The 16,972-nt window shown below is 38.5% G+C and overlaps 2 protein-coding genes across 6 annotated transcripts in view; both read left to right on the forward strand.

Moving 5' to 3' along the window:
• LOC100181247 (thrombospondin type-1 domain-containing protein 4-like) overlaps nt 1-2,749 on the forward strand; it is a 38,667-nt gene extending 35,918 nt beyond the window's left edge. For 3 of the 4 annotated variants that reach the window (XM_018811799.2, XM_018811802.2, XM_009860211.3), the window contains 3 exons: nt 209-403; nt 613-757; nt 1,150-2,749. In XM_018811799.2, the coding sequence (XP_018667344.1) occupies nt 209-403; nt 613-757; nt 1,150-1,292 (483 nt within the window). In that variant the 3' untranslated portion in view covers nt 1,293-2,749. Of the gene's footprint in view, nt 1-208; nt 404-612; nt 758-1,133 lie in introns of all 4 variants that reach the window. The other variant, XM_018811800.2, reaches the window with a different exon arrangement.
• A 326-nt stretch (nt 2,750-3,075) lies between these two features.
• On the forward strand, nt 3,076-16,415 carry LOC100178887. 2 transcript variants are annotated; one of them, XM_026834150.1, is made up of 15 exons: nt 3,076-3,759; nt 4,201-4,312; nt 6,401-6,467; nt 7,035-7,193; nt 7,700-7,802; nt 8,102-8,364; nt 8,937-9,031; nt 9,591-9,707; nt 10,158-10,312; nt 10,731-10,913; nt 11,273-11,540; nt 11,860-11,999; nt 12,769-12,913; nt 13,533-13,596; nt 13,937-16,415. In XM_026834150.1, the coding sequence occupies exons 1-15, from the start codon at nt 3,750-3,752 to the stop codon at nt 15,686-15,688; spliced, it is 3,633 nt and encodes a 1,210-aa protein (XP_026689951.1). In that variant the 5' UTR covers nt 3,076-3,749; the 3' UTR covers nt 15,689-16,415. The 2 variants fall into 2 exon arrangements, with proteins under 2 accessions (XP_026689951.1, XP_002125874.1); XM_002125838.5 differs by lacking the exon at nt 3,076-3,759 and adding an exon at nt 3,944-4,139.
• The last annotated feature ends 557 nt before the right edge of the window (nt 16,416-16,972 follow it).

The raw sequence follows: 16,972 nt of genomic DNA on the forward strand, positions 1-16,972 counted from the left end.
ATAATTTCCAGTTACCGTCATTACGTGAGGTAATATACTGCGTCTGTGGGCGTACAGTACGTTCGTTACTTTAGTTTGAATTACACATACAGTATATGACCCGTAGCCATGTTATGTTGTAGTCGTATACTGTTGCATGGCCGATATCATAGTGGTTGTGCAGTGTGAGAAAAAAAGTCTTTGTTTCTTATGTAATTTTCTTCTACAGTGCTCAAGTAACTGCGGTAACGGGGTTCAGAATCGAAAGGTGACGTGTCTAAGCATAGCTGCGGATGGTACAATGTCTGTCGCAGCTGGAACCAACAACCGACTACCTTGTTTAATGAGTGACAAGCCTGACACCCAGCGGCCATGTAATACCCAAGCTTGTGGCTCTAGGTGGCACTACACCTTATGGACGGAGGTGAATATTATACCATGTTTAAATTTTATCAATAAAACTGCCATATTTATAAATGTTATTACGCAGAAGAACAAATAGCAAACTTTTCGTTTAATTTTGGGGGCACAGGACTGGTTCAAAAACCCTGGCCAACTGTGTTCTAAACTAAGTATACTGTACTGTTTCAGATTAAGTTAGGCTATACCTTAACATTGTATATTGATTCACAGTGTTCGGTTTCTTGCGGGGGTGGGTCTCGAACCCGGGATGTTCATTGTTTGGACGAATCCGGCAGTTTCAGTTCACTTTGCAATCAATCTCAGAAGCCCAAGAACGCAGAAAGATGCAACACCGTTAGTTGTTTCGCTTTAAGAGGTTAGTCAGTCAACTCTTGCATCTATTCATTACATGATTATCTTCAAGTTTTAATAATGTAGGAGTATGTGTCTTGGGCAAGACACTTAGAGGCAATTGCTTTACCCAGTTATTGGTAATTCTCTCGAGGTGTATGAAACAGAAAACCCGTGTTATAACGATTGTCTTTGCCCTTCGAGGTTGAATAAGTTGAATTCATTTATTCATCCAAAAAGCATGTGTATGTCATTATTCTCATCCCCATAGTTATGTTTGTTGTCATTCATCCATTCTGTTTAAACTCAATGCAATTGCACTTCGGTAAACATGACTTAGTATGGAGAATATCTACCCCAATTCCCAGTGCAATTTCCAGCCATGAGCCTAAGGTATACAGTTCTCTTTCGTTTCAGATCCAAACTGCGAGGATCAGCGGTCAGACTGCGAACAGTATCGCCGGGCGCGTTTCTGCGCCTACCCCATGTACCGTAACGTATGCTGCGCCACTTGTTCGCGGGAATTGGCTGGACACACGACGGCATCCCACGGCCGATGACGGAGAACATCTTCACACGAACTTATATACCAGAGAGCTCGCCATCAGAGGAGCTACAGAGCTGTCAGTCCACGCACGATGACGTCACAACTCTTGAGATCCACGTATGGTGACTCAGTGTTGCCATTTTTTTCTTTAATAACTAAACACTGCACGGCAACACTTGGCCACCAGATTTCTCTTCCGAGTAATATCTTTCAATACACAAGTTCCAGTATTCAATGTTACTCCGCCCGTTGGTAAATGTTCCAAACGAACCGGGCGTTATGTGTTCAATTTTTCATCTTTCTACTTCTCGTTTTTTATTTCTTTATGTTTTTTTTAAGCATTTTCCTGTCACAATAATCTGCACCAACATTTCGCGTTTCCCGAACATTCTGCCCACAAGTTCAATCTCAATTTTAATTCAGCATAGAAACAATATTACAGTTCCTTCTCTTTTACTTCTAAGGTGTCCATTGTTACAGATTTCACCAACTTATTACACTTCTTTCCATATTGTAGGTTGGGGTAAGATGGCCCATGATTACATTCTGTTTATCGTACAATTTGGTAGTAGACAAAGAAAATTAACAAAAATTGTTAACCATATTCTTACAAATCTAAAATGGCCTTGATAGTTGTTAAAACACGATTAGGAAAATGGAATATTGTGTGCTAACAGTATCCCATCTTACCCCGGTGGCCAGAGAAACACAAGCCGTTTTACTCCCACATAAGCCTAATATATCTTAATCTTTAGATTGTTTTAATATTTTTCTTACCCAAGTACATGGCGATGGCGTAACAGTTTCGCTGTTTTACTCAAAAACCGCTGAAATATAACAAGTATGTCTTCCTGTTCTAATCTTTTTTACTTTCACTTGACAACTTTTGGTATTCCTAAATACCTGCGTTTTAATGTCTTTTTATATCCGCCAGTTACACTAATTGTGCACAGCCCACTTTGCTTGTTCTATATTAGGGTGGGGAAATTGGGCATCTTTTTATTCTATTTTCTCGTCCCACTTGGTAGTAAACAAAGAACATTCAAATAATGATAAAACCGTATCTTCAAAACTCCCACAGACCGTTGTTAATTGTTCAAAACAAGATCAAGATATTTGTATATTATTTTGTGCTAGAGGTGTCCCATCTTCCCCACTCTACTATATCAACTTATTCACCACTATTCTCTTATTAGTAACAAGTATGGTAACCCAAGCGCCCATATGTTATACACAGTAGTGAATACAGCATATAGCTCGTGTAGTAGCTGCAACAGCTAACACTAGAGCATTTACATTTCCCCAAGCGCCCAAATGTAAGGTCCCATACACTAACAATGTTTCTTACAGACGATACTTATATATTTCGCGCTTTCAATGGATTTTTCGCTATCCTGATTATTTATTACACTAAAGTGATTTGCTGGCCGCGAAATATGTGCTTTCTAATAAAGTTTAATATACCATGAACGTGTTGTGCTTTTGAAAACAGCTTTGCAGAATTTCTAATAAAATCAATGACGAAAAGCGCTACTGTAACAGTAGAAATATGGGCTACAATTTTATCAGTAAAGCGTTTGCTTTGCCGAGTGGGCCTTGAGCTCTCCTGTAACGATTTTCTGCCTCGCATGTGCCCGCTTTCAGTGCAAGAAAGAACAGAATTAATAATTGATTTTCTTTTTGTGTCGCAGCTGCCGCCATTTGCATTGATGCAGTCGTACCCGTCTGCCTCTTGACAGCTTATTCTAGCTTTTACATGCAAGGTTTGATTTAGATATAGATATTTGATTGTATATATACGAATTTCAGCAATTTGTTTATAAAGACAGCATGGTAAATGCTAATTACCTACAATTTAGATATAAGACAGCCCTAATTTAAAACCAGTTAATTGCACACAGCGTTTATGGAGACAGGTTAAATACATATTTGGTGTATATGCTTTCTACAGTTTGCTATTTTTTAAAGTTATTTTTAGTCCTTTTCAATCAAATAGTGAAGTCCAGCCTTTTGTATAGAGCGGATGAAGTTGGTTCATTCTCTTTGTTTAACCTGCTATGATGTAAGGTGACGTTACGTCATTATAACTTCCTGCTATGTACTCGTGGTGTCTGTTTCTGTTTGTCGGTGGTGTTATCAAAGCAAAGCGTTGGCAGTTGGGAATTTCCAAGTAAAACAAGAGATGGCAAACAAATAAACAACAAACATGGCTGAGATGCAGTAAGGCGGCTTAGACGTCGGGTATTGGCAAAAGGGACGCCGCACGTGTGAAACGTAACGTGCCAACGGCGTGAAGCGGAAAACACGTACTGCTTGTTCCGAGTCACATTGAAACGCGGTGTCGTTGCTGTTGCTGTTGCGACTCATTGGAGAGCTTGTCTACTGTATGGAGTTGTGATTCCAATGCAGTTTAATGGAGTGACAGCATGACGGTATTTAGGGCAGTCGATATCACGGAAGCGATGGACGCATGCTGCCAGGCAAGATGTATAGGTTTACATAAGGGAGAAGCATATCAGTAGCGGCGTATATGCACGTATCTCTAACACGTACCGACAAACTGAAAGGCCAGAGTATTGTGTACATAAACATTAGAGTATGTTTTCGTTAGGGCTGTAGCATAGGTTGCTTCTTAATAACTAATGTTAGTACAATGTTTCAGAGTGCTGTAGTACATGATTGGAAAATGTTGTAGTAGTTATCACGAATGTGATTTCCTGTACTGGCATAGCAAGCGCCAGATAAAACATGGCTTTACTTGTAACCATCTTGACTTGCCTTCTGCTTGGTCTATGCTTAACATTACCCGGGGTGGCGTTTCCTAAAGATGCCGAACCCAACATGAGTTTTGACAGCAAAGGTATGAAGAATCGCTTTAGGCTATGATACCGTTTTGTAAAGTCATTGTCTTTTGTTTACAGTCGTACCACATTTGCCAGTGTTCGTTGGGTCAGGGCCAGGAGGTACAACCGGTGAACTAACAGACGTACAACAAGTGACAACGATAGGCAAGAAAGTTGTAATTTCAGCAAGGTGATGTGCTTTGGTTTATATATTAATAGCACTGTTGGGTAAACAGGATAACGTTAGCACATAATTCTCCTCTATATTAGTGTAGAGTAAAATGGATACCGTTGAGACATAGTATCCAATATTTCCTATTCGTGTTTTTGACAATCAACAGGGCTCTTTTAGAGCAGTAAGAATATGATTATAAAATCATGTAAACATTCTTTGTTTACTACTAAATGGGACGAGGAAAATAATGAAAATACGGAATGCCTTGGCATATTATCTGTCATTATTATACTATACCAATAGCAAAACTTCCGGATTAGGCCTTTTTAGTAAATATGCTTTGTTTACTACTAAATATAACGATAAAAAGAATGACATTATAGAATATCTTTGCGTCTAATATTCTATATATAACTGGTTCGTTGTTTGCATGTTTTACCTCCCAAGGAACCAGTTTGGTTTATTTTTATTAAAATTGACGTAATGAGGAAACCTGGCATGGCAGGAAACGACGCATTGTATCGTTACTGGAGTATAACTGTATGATTGTAGCGCTGATGTGATTGCAACATCACTTGCTTTTCCTGTTCATAACCATTACCAATATATAGTAAGTTGGGGAAGATGGGACATGTTTTATACCCTATATCGTCCCATTTGGTTGTAAACAAACAATATTTACAGAATATAAACCCGTATCTTGTAAAATCTTTTCATATATAGCAGAAAACATATAGTATATGGGTGTAAAAATACATACCAAATATAGTAGGGTGGAAAAAGACGGGACACCTTTAGCATATAACACCCAAACATCCTGATCGTGTTTTGAGCAATTAACAATAGTCTATGGGAGCCATGAGAATATAGTTTTAGAATTCTTTGAATGTTCTTTGTTTACTACCAAATGGGACGAGAAAAAAAATGAAAAGGTGTCCCATCTTCCCCCATCCTCCTTTTATAGTGTGCCGTTCTGTTCTATACCGAATAAATGTCATGGAACCACCGATATAGCAGCAGATGTCATATAAGATAACGGGAACATGAGTTAATGTAACGAATCGATTTCCATGCGTTCTGTCTGATTTCTGACAGTTAAATGAAATTTTCAAACTTTAGTTTCGAATCGGGTAACAAGGGGAAATTACGCTGTCTGTACTTTTAGTAAACGATCAATAGAACAATGCGTACACATTGGTCTAAATTGTACGGTACCGTTGGGAGCAAATCGATTCAGAATCCCAATCTCAGTACCTTTAATTAACGTATGCGATCGCCATATGGCTGGCCATGCGTACAAAGCACGACTTAATTATGCGCAAAACGACGTCATGAAGAAGACACTGCTATTGTCTGGTTGACTTTGTTAGTGCTGCTTGTAATGACGGTTGTGGATTAAATTTTAAGTCGTTTGTTATCTATGCTCGTTAAACCTAAAAGTAGAAGGGATATTTTAATAATAACAACTGCATTTGTCTATTTGATTATACGGTAGAAAAGATATAAGAATTGGGTAAATGAAAAAGTAAAAAGTTTAATTTTAAACATTATATTGGGATGGACGGAGATGGGACACCTTTAGAAAATAATATCCAAATATCCTGATCGTATTTTAAACAGTTACCAACGGTCTATGGGAGTCGGTTTTATAATTAATTAAATGTTTTTTGTTTACTAACAAATGTGACAAGTAAACAGCATGTAAACATGTCCCATCTTTCCCCACTCCACTATAGTAACATTTGTTTCTTTGATTACGGTAGCGAGATGTACGAACGGGGAAAATAAAAAAATAACTCCCAGTTTAAACCTATATTTATACTTAATTAGTTAACTATATCTAAGTTAGACTTCTTATGGAAAAATTCTACATAAAGACACGACCCGTGCATACATGGTATATTTAATACGTTTTAAACTTCATTTGTTAATGCCAGATTTGATATTCAATTACTTATACAGTTAAACACACCCATAAAGTTGCGTACGTGGTATATCGTAAGCTGACACGAGGTGTATGAAACAGAACACCCGTGTTCTAACGACTCGTTTTCAGGCCACACGCGAGGATAAATAAGTTACATTCATATTTCTTTATTACAGGAACAGCATTTACGTTTTCGACCCTCAGTCGTTTACCACAAAGAACCGCCGAATCTCATTTGAGCAGGTTTGTGTTAAATATTGATGTATTTCTTCAGTAAGATGACTCCCTGGTGCATATTTAAATATATCCCATTGCGATTGTGTTTTGTGCGATAAGACAGGGCCTCACAGTATATGCTATATACCCCTACTGTAAGATGATTTATGTCTCAAAGTACCTCGGTAGTGCATTTATGCGCGTCACTGAATAGATAACATTTTAGATGTGATAACCCAAAATATTTGCTATTTAGAACAATAGACTATGAAAAGTTTTTCGAATATTTAAGATTAAATGCAATGAAAACACAATCAAGTCGAGCCAAGTGTGTCGTTACCATTTAAAATTAAGAACTTCCATAGGTTAAGAGCCTGGTAGTTGACCTATTACCCATAGATACCACCTATTACTCAATTACATTACATTGTCCTAAGTTGACCGAAAACGCAATCACAAAGTCGTTTATAAACCAACCAAGGACTTTTAGGTTAGGAGCTTGCGTTGAAGCAATACCCCCAAAAACACTCTAAAATTTAAATTCTTATTTTTTAAATAAATTTATCTTTTGTAACACTGTGTTATACAACTCAGATCTTAAGGTGGTACCCCCAAAACGATACCAACTGTTACCAGAGAACAACTTTGCTCCGAAACTGCCAGAATTACATCCGTGTAGTTACACCAATCACACCCAATGCTGTACTTGTATGCGGAACCAACTCCGCCAGGCCAACCTGCAGGGAATACGAGGTAAAGTTGTGTGTTAGCTTAATCGTTTAAAGTGATCAGGGAAAAAGATATTCCATGAATGTTTTTAAAATGCGCAACTCATCACATTCTCTATAATGGTAGGGCGGGGGAGATGGGATACTTTTCATCTATTTTCTCGTCTCATTTGGTAGTAAACAAATAACAATGAAAAAAAACCGTCTCCTAACGACTCCCATAAACCGTTGTAAATCGTTTAAAACACGATCAGTTTATTTGAGTATTCTGTGCTATTGGTGTCCCGTCTTCCCCCCATCCCACCATATCTAAAGTACCTTATACTTCCAGATCGATTAAACTAGTCGTAACTCGTAAGCACGAGCTGTATGAAACAGACTATAGTGTTATAACGACTCTTGTTGCCCCGCCACGCAAAGATAAACAAGTTACATTCACTTGTTTAGGTAAAAAATATCATTCTTATGAAGCGTTGTGCACGACTGCTATGAAAACCACTATAGTTTCAAACAAAAAACGTTTATTCACAGTGGCTGCAGGGAAAGTTCAATAAAAACTTCCAGGAGTCCCAGCCTATCGAGAGGTTTAAAGTCCCATACGATGATGCGACTCATTTCGCTTACACATACTCAAGTAAGCTATTACCAGCAAGACATAAATGTAACTAAAATAACGGAGAGACGGGAATTCGATCCTGCATTTCAATGGTTGTGACACACTAATGTTTTCTTTGTGAGTAAGGTCTTTGTCAACCTGAGATTTAGGCCAAATTCGACCCATTACCTAAACATTGTAAAGATTATAGAGAACATTCAATGTTTTTATGTTATGGTATTTCTGATCCCACCCAGAAATTCCAAACCCCACAGTAGGCATAATTTCACACCCAATATTAATATATATTATATATATTAACTTTCTTCACCATACAGACGGTTACCTCTTCTCTGCTCTTCGAACTGATCTTCTCCGATCCAATCCTTCCATTGCTCGGAGTCCAGTCACCGATCCCAGCATCATCTTTCCACGATCGCCCTCTATCGTTGGAAGCAGTCTTCCTCTTCCGAGGTTAACAACGGATGAAGCATCTCGGTGGTTGGGTGATCCTCGCTTCGTTGGGATGGTGGACACGATGGAGAAGGTCTTCATCTTCTTCCGCGAGGAGGCGGTAGAAGCATCAGATCAAACAGATAAGGTATTTCAAACTTATAGTAAGATCGGAGAAGATTGGACACCTTTAGCGCATAATATCTAAACACTCTGATCGTGTTTCAAACAATTAACAACGGTTTATGAGAGTCGTAAGGAAACGGTTTTATAATTCTTTTATTGTTATTTGTTTACTACCAAAAAGGACGTAAAAATAGAATGAAAATGAATAGTGTTGAGTTAGGGTGTTGGGGTATTGAGTGAAATCTGGCCAAAATCCCAGGGACAATAAGGTAATGTGATTTGAAGCTTATTCGCTGAGTTACAAATAACAATTGAGGCCAGCACTGTATTTGCTTTGGTTTTTATTTTTATCGTTTTAAACCGAATGTGACTTTCATTGCCGTAGATTATATGATAGATCTTATTATTATGTAAAGATGGAAGAAATAGATAGGCAGACAATCCTATAGATGTGGTTTACAAGCCAATCTTAAATACTCAATGTTTATGTGTAGACGGTTGCTTATATGTACAAATCCACACTATGGCGCAATAACCTTGTATATATTTCACCCCCTTAATATTTCATACGTTAATGACGTCATTTCCATGCAGGTCATTTTCTCCCGAGTGGGCCAAGTCTGCAAAAATGATGAAGGGGGGAGTTACAGCTTGCTTCGCAACAAATGGACCACCTTTTTCAAAGCCAGGTATAAAATATTCACGAGGCGGCGCCGCCAGCTTGCACTTTGCATAATTCATGTCTCCCCCATGGCCCCTAATTGACTTGCACGTGAGAATATTTCTCATTTCCCTACTCCGAGTAACCTTCGATAAATTATAGATGACTGGAAACTCCAAAAACCATTGTTGTTGTCTCATGCGGGAAATCCGGTTACTCTAACTTTCCTTGAAAAATAGTTTGTGTTCCCAGACCAGGCCTCTATACATTGTCTGCGGAACATACAATTACTATAAGTTTCCATGGAAAAAAGTTTTGTTTATAGCACATAGGTTGTGACAAGCATAAAAATCTTATTAAAGAAACTAATAAGCATTAGTAGGATGGGGGTAGATAGGACACGTTTTCATTCTATTTGATCGTCCTAGTTGTTAGAAACCAAAGAACGCTCAAAAGAATTATGAAACCGTAACCTCACGCCCCCTACATACTGTTGTTAATTGTTTAAAATACGATCAGGTTATTTGGATGTTATGTGCTAAAGGTGTCCCATCATTCCCCACACAAATATTAACAAAACCTTACAGGCTGAACTGTTCAATACCCGGCGATCGACCTTTCTATTTCAACGAGATACAGCATGTCACTCAACCTATTGATCTAAACGGGCAGATGACGGTCTTCGCTACCATGACAACGCCAGAGTAAGAATTTTAAACATATTTTATATTTAATCAAATTTATTTAATAAATTTTATTACATTTTCTAATATAATTCCAAAAAAAAATTAAACAATTTTAAAATACTAAACTTAAGTGTTCTCTGAACAAAAATATGTCTCCTTTAGCTCTAAAGTTGATCGAATTAGTCAATAGGGGGAAATCTTATAATTACTCTGCCTCTTGATAAAAGAGATCTGTATACCCATAACCATATGTTTGCTATGGTTAACTATTTTGAGGCTATTTGTTGTGTATGCCCATCGACAAATAAATAAACAGTAGTTGTAGCTTACGATAAAAATCACACCAAAATACGCTTAATATTACTCATCCAAATTTAAAATTGATTCGCAAATTAAAATCGTTCGGAAAAAAACGAAACGAAATTCGACACTGAAGAGATAAATATATTACTTTATTTAAATTTACAGAAACAGTATCCCAGGGTCGGCTGTATGCGCTTACACTATGCATGACATTGCTCGAGCCATGGCTGGTAATTTCAAAGAGCGAGATCAAACTTCTGGGTGTTGGAAAAATTCTCCAAACAACCCACGCCCTCACTCTGCCCAGTGTCGGACACAACGTATGTATATAATGTAACTTGTATTATAATGTAACTTGTATTGATACGGTTTTTTAATTGTCCCAGCCTTCTGGAGTATCTGTTATGTATAGTAGGGTGGGGAAGATGGGACACCTTTTTACTCTATTTTCTCGTCCAATTTGGTAGTAAACAAAACACATTCAAAGAATATAAAACTGTATTTCTCACGACTCCCATAGACCGTTGTTAATTGTTTAAAACGCCATCAGGATATTTTGATATTATGTGCTAAAGGTGTCCCATCTTCTCCACACTACTATATATACATCAAATTCAACATTGTACACACGCAATTTTATTTTAAACATTAAACTTAAATGAATTTAGCAACTGAAAACAGAATGCATTGTCGCGAGTTTTTCAGTATTCATTTTTATCAAGCACGTTTATGTTTCAGCTGTCCGAGCCGCCCTTACTCTGAAGTTTATTAAAGAACACACGATTATGTCGGAATCCGTACAACCGCTAGGTGGCAGTGCTATCTTTACTCGCACGCAGACGCAAGATCGTTTTACCGCCATTGCTGTAGAAACCAACCTAAACGTACCAAATCATCATAATGTCAGTGTTATCTATATTGGTAAGTTAGAATAGATACTCTTAACTTGTGTATTAGTTAATCCCATATCTGATGCCTTTACCATTAATCAAAAAAAGCACAAGAGCGTTTTAGGGACGCGGTTATACAGTTTAACTTAATAATGGCTTCGGGTGCTTAATTCTGGCCGACATCCTAAGTTCCATGGCGTGCTACGACGTAGAACCTTCTCTTGTAGAATAGCACATAGCTGCTTAAAGATGTAATGATATACGGATCTTTAAAGCGTTTTTAATCGTTAAGGATACGTTTAGGAATTATACGCTTTATGTGCTAACGGCACCCATCTTACCCCCGTAGTAATATAGCAATCTTAACACGTTTAATTCATTCATTTTCAGGCACTGACCAAGGAAATATATTGAAAGTCTCCGCAAGTGGGTTAGGGTCGGATCGGACACGAAATACGTCGTTTTCGGAAATATGGCAAGTGTATAGTGCAGAGGAATGCGGTAGAGAAGAAGACAGAGCTGAAATCCTAGAAAGCAGGAACCAAAGACGCGTCCGAAGTATCACCCTGGTTCCAAATAGCGATGTTATTTTGGTCGCATTCAGTAGATGTGTGGTTTCGGTGCCGAAGAGGTTTTGTAAAGCGTATACTTGTAAAAGGTGAGATTTATTGGTGACGTGTCTGTGTATTGAATTACACACGTATGTGCAGCGCTTTATGTATAGGTGACTTTTTTAGGATGGGGATTCGGGATGTATAGTTTAGTACTTCTAGCCCATCAACCACGACACATATGCAGTAATGTACTTTTTAACTAGGTGTGTGTCCATTATATAATTCCTGTTCCTCTGTCCTTCTATCCCATATACAATAAATAAAAAAAACTCAACAGTTTTGTTTTACTATTGTAATGTATAAGAAGCTTTCAGATATATTTATATGTGAAGCTATTTAATAACGACCAGCCGACTCCAACAGGTCCTGCATACAGTCAGGTAATCCTTACTGTGCTTGGCAAGGTGGTGAATGCAAAGCACTTACTACAAAATCGTCCCAACCATATGAACAAGACTTATTCGCTGCAAGAACCGATCTGCCCCCTTGTAACAATGATAAAGGTAAAATTACACCTCAAGCCCAGAGTTTTCGGGTTCGATGCCCGGTGCTGCTACCATTGTGGGCGTGTGTCCTTGGGTAAAAATTGGCAATATCCCCGACCCAGTGGTCCCTTATAGTATAGGTTGTGTAAATTATTATACAATACCATAAAAACGAAAATGCTTACAAAACAGAAAGTTACATACGTAGTAACTCGTAAGCGGGTACGAGGTGTATAAAACATAACACCAGTGTTATAACAATTGTCGTTGCTCCAATATACGCAAGAATGAATAAGTTACATTCATCCCAAGCTCGACAATCATTCCAAAATATATTGACAGAAGCCGATTCTTACAAAGCCTCGATAGCGTCGCGGTTTATCTTTGTCGACTTACCGCAGATGTTATCGGGCATTTGTACAATCGCAAGTGCAATGAACCTCTGCGTGTTATTTGAGGCACTTTATTTTATTCTGTGTGGGTTAGGTCCTGGCGCGAAACGCTTAGGGAAAATACACAAAATACAGTGCAAAGCATTGTAGTATACGGTTTTGAGCACGTGTCTGTTTATATTAAACCTTTTCGTTCAACAATCTTGTTTAATGTACGTGCCCATTTATTAAAGCTCTGTTTTCTTGACTGTAGAATAAATGAATTATTTTGTGCGCATAAAACACGGGTTTTAGTAGGTTTCAATACACACATGACACCCAATATGTATGATACGATTTTCTTTTCAAACCAAAAAATCTTCAGTGTATCTAAAGTTATTTTTTGTTATTTTTAGAAACCGATTTCGCAACTACAGGCCAATTCCAGTGCGCTGATACTGCAAGTGTTGTACTTCCATTGGTTGTCAGCCTCGTAAGCGTGTTTTGCTTCGTCTTGCTTATTTTCCTGATAATCGTGAAATGCAGGGCAAAGAGACAACTGTAAGTCTTGTGTTCTGAATATCTTTATTAAAGAGCATGAACAAAACAAATTTTACAATAAATACTACAGTCTTCATAGCTAAATGTACTAATGCAACAAAAATACGCATATATACCTGGTCATCAGACCTACGTTAAAAGATTGGCTTATTTTAAAAATTAAAGCATAATGTAACCAAAAGTTACACAAACGTTTCAAAGTCTATTACTTTTGTTTCATTTTTTTCTTCCAAAACGAAAGATATAAAAACGACCTGAAAAATGTTTCAAGATTAGTAATAGACAACATTTTGTAAACTTAACGCTATAGTTAATGTAAAAATTCCATAGAATGGTCGTCAGTATCGTACATTTTGTTTGAAACGTACGTATCTATGTCCTATCCAAAACCTGTTATTGGCTCAATAGCAGTAAAGATCAAGGAAGAATTACATTATGGTTACACGGGCTTTCAGGGTGTTGTTCCTTGACAAGCACCTCATCCACAAAAAATAGAATATATTTTAGGGGTTTAATATAGGATGCATGTCGCATGTTAAGTTTATTGAGATAGAAGATAGAAAGCACTTGTATAAAAGATTGTAGATAGCTTGTTGCCTATAATAATGTTATATAACAGGCGCCGATCCGCTAGAAACTGTACTACGACGTTGTGCCAGAAAGAAAACGCACCTCATGGCATGGTAAGAAATGTATATTTACTTGTTTTATTTTAAAGCCTTTGTTTTAGATTCCACATTTATATAATACTGTAGAGTAAGATCGGGTGTTGTTAGTTCCTAAATCCTATATTTCCGAATCGTGTTTTAACAATTAATTACCGCGATGGACTTTTACAGCGTAGCTGCTATACAGTTATAGTTTTGTAAATATTATTTGTTTAGGACGAGAATATAGAAACATGTCCCATCTTACTCCACCCTTCTACTACACTTCACTTTTAAAGCGAATAAATGTTTTCTGTATATGTATTAACCCAAAAGCTGTCGTCAACATATTAACCAATGGTATATAATTTTTCAGGGGAGAAAAAATAAAGAGGCTGAAACCCGTCGCTTCTTTTGCCGTCGGCCAAAGAAGGACTACCCTCCTAGAGTTTCTATTGAGCCTTCATCAGCGCGTTCCCATCCTTCAGAAAGAAGTAACGATTCAGTGTTTGAGGGAATACAGGAGCCGCTAAACAACGCAGCCCATGCAAGCCGCTCTCAGAACGCCGAGTTCAGCAACTTACATATCGTTGAAAATTTCGCAAGACCCTCACAAGATAGCATGGACGAAGGGAGCGCATGGAGTGAAGATATATTCGACAGTGACAGCCAAACTCCAAACCATCAAAACCCCCAACAGAATACGAACAACAACCGAACAGTTGGTGTCGCCCATGTAATGAATCGAAAACCAGGCGGCAAGTTATCCCAAATAGTCCGGCCAACTTTTGTTACAAAGTCGAAAGTCAAAATGGGTTCCCACCAAAGCACAGACAACTATGGTTCAACACAGGACCACCCTGTTAGACGATCTTCCACGCCCCCAAGGATTGTAACCAACCCGAATTATCTTCCTATCTCCCCTTTTGTGAAAAGATCTACCGTCCCAGACTTATACGAGAATCAGAACTTTATCCCTTTAGATGAACACGACTATGAGAACATCGAAGGTTCGACAATTCCTCGAGATGATTCCAACTTCCCTCCTCCGCCTCCGTGCGTTCTCTCACCGTCTGCTGATGTCTCTTCCCCGCCGTTATTCAGCACTTTACCGGTATCAACGTCCTGGTATCCCTCGCCTCCTGAAGAGAGCGAAAACAAGACTCCTGAACCAAGGTCCTCTCTGGGTGAAACGACTCCTCTCACACAACAGAGCTCAGGTCCCCGAAGATCTCTAGCTATCTCGTCTTCCGCTTCAGGAGACTCCACCAGTAGCGGGTTTGTCAGTTCTTCCTTTAGTTCCCCACCGTCGAGTTTCAAAGAGAAGCCAGGATCATCCCGAAAAGCTTTCATCGTAGCCAAGGGGATTCTCACAGCACAGACGTTTGCATCGACTAGAGGGTCAAAAAAGTCTCGAAAGAAGAAAGGTAGTCAAGATGCGAACGTCATCAAATACTCTCTTTCTGAACGTGAGGAGGACGATGTGTTTTCTCCGGAGGAAACAAGAGAAGAAGATTCCTCATCCCAGAGTCTTAAAGATTTGGAGGAAGAGGACATCAATAACTTCCGAAGTCCGGAGTACCACGAAGAGAGCTCAGAAGAAGAGGGATTCAGCGAGAACTCGCCGACAACACCAAGCGAACGATTGACTCCTTCAGAATCCAATAAAAGCAAGCTCAAAAAGAGCATCCGGCTTTTTAAACTCAAAAAGAACAAACGGAACAAGAAGGAGAAAATGAACGGAACTTTAATGCCAGATGTAGAAACCTTCATGAGCCCAGCATATGACGAAGACCCGGTTGTACCGACAGTAGTTGGCTGGAAAGAGATAGAATACACTTCTCCTACAGCAAGTTATGAATATGGGAGCCCAACAACCAACACTTCGTCTTTTAAGTCACCAAGTAAAAATGAGGATTTTTCTCATTACAATGGTCGCTCGTACGACGATACCTGCCTGCCCCGGGATTCAAACCAGCCACCCTCGGAACCTTACGCCTTCTATACAATGCGACCAAAGCATAGAATGCGGCAGAGCATGCCTAAGATGAGAAACACCGACAAAAGCTGGGCTCGAACCAATAACCCCCTACCTGTTCCTACCCCTGCGGTTCCAGATATTATCTAATGTTAAAAATCATTCGTTCTTTGTACATAAGCACGTTTCAATGTTATTACGATCAAACTATATTTTCAACTAGTCTCGCGCTTAGGCGATTCGAGTGACATTTTTACCGCAAACACAGTGTTATCTGTACATAGGTTCCTATATATTGTTATATACATATTTAAGCATGAAAACAAGTTATATACCGCGTATATTTATATATTAGGTCGGTACGACTTCAGGCACCAATCTCACTGTAATTGTTCTGTGTCAACATACGCATTCCTGTACACACATCTGCAATTAATGTTTTAAACGTATGTGTGAATGTGATTGTCTTTGTCAATATTTATTGTACATCATATTCTTGAGTTGTATTTTGATTGCACTGTTATTTTTAGATTTCCATTTGCAGCAAATAGAAGCGGACCAAAGGGCTATCGCCCACTCTTGTATATTTTGTATATAATTTTGTATTGATGTGTATGGAAGTTATATTACAGCGTTGAACCGGTAACTTCCCAATGCTTTTATTGTTTTGCTAGTTTGGTTTTAAACGTCCAACATTTTGCTGTTTTTTTCTCGATGAATGTTTTTTAGTGATCAAAATATTTTACTGATCCACTTTTACTTATGGAATACTCCGCTTCGCCCGTTTAAAGTTTGTATGCTGCTGTAAAAAACTTTCGATTCTTTATCTGTGTTTTTGTCAATCGTAATAAAGCAAAGCACCCCGGTGCCCGGAACATTTGCCGCCAATTAATTACGTTTGTATAAGACCGCGTGTCGGGTAATACGTCTCTTTCGGGCGCAAATGTGACAGCATTTCCTAATGTGGTCTGCAAGTGCCATAAGGCGCAGCAGGGGCGATTGTTTTTCGAGCGGTCTCATACTTAAAAGTACAAGCGGCCAGTCTGTTACCGCGGAATGCTATAGGACGATACAGAAAATGCTGATCAGGATGGCCACTCGAGAGGCTTAATGCGGCTAAGTGGCTTATTAAACCCTACTTAGCAACTGTAGAGTGCTACAGGTGATCTTAACGGCAATTGTGGTGACTGAAGACGTTCCTGGCTTACCTGAAGATCCCTTCAAATCTACACCTGACGGTGAGACTCAATTTAGGAAATGAATCATTTTCAAAGCGAGGTCTTTTAGCCAATTTGATGACCCTTTCCGAGCTTTGCAAAATTGAATTTTCCACTTAATTTTTTTCACCAGCAGTTTTACTTTAATTATTAAAGCTGAAATTTATCTTTTGCAAAACAAGGAAAGGTCATAAAGTTACTCATTTTCGAAGCAAAG

Source organism: Ciona intestinalis, chromosome 4 (genome assembly GCF_000224145.3).
Source record: "Ciona intestinalis chromosome 4, KH, whole genome shotgun sequence".
Classification (NCBI taxonomy): Eukaryota; Metazoa; Chordata; class Ascidiacea; order Phlebobranchia; family Cionidae; genus Ciona; species Ciona intestinalis.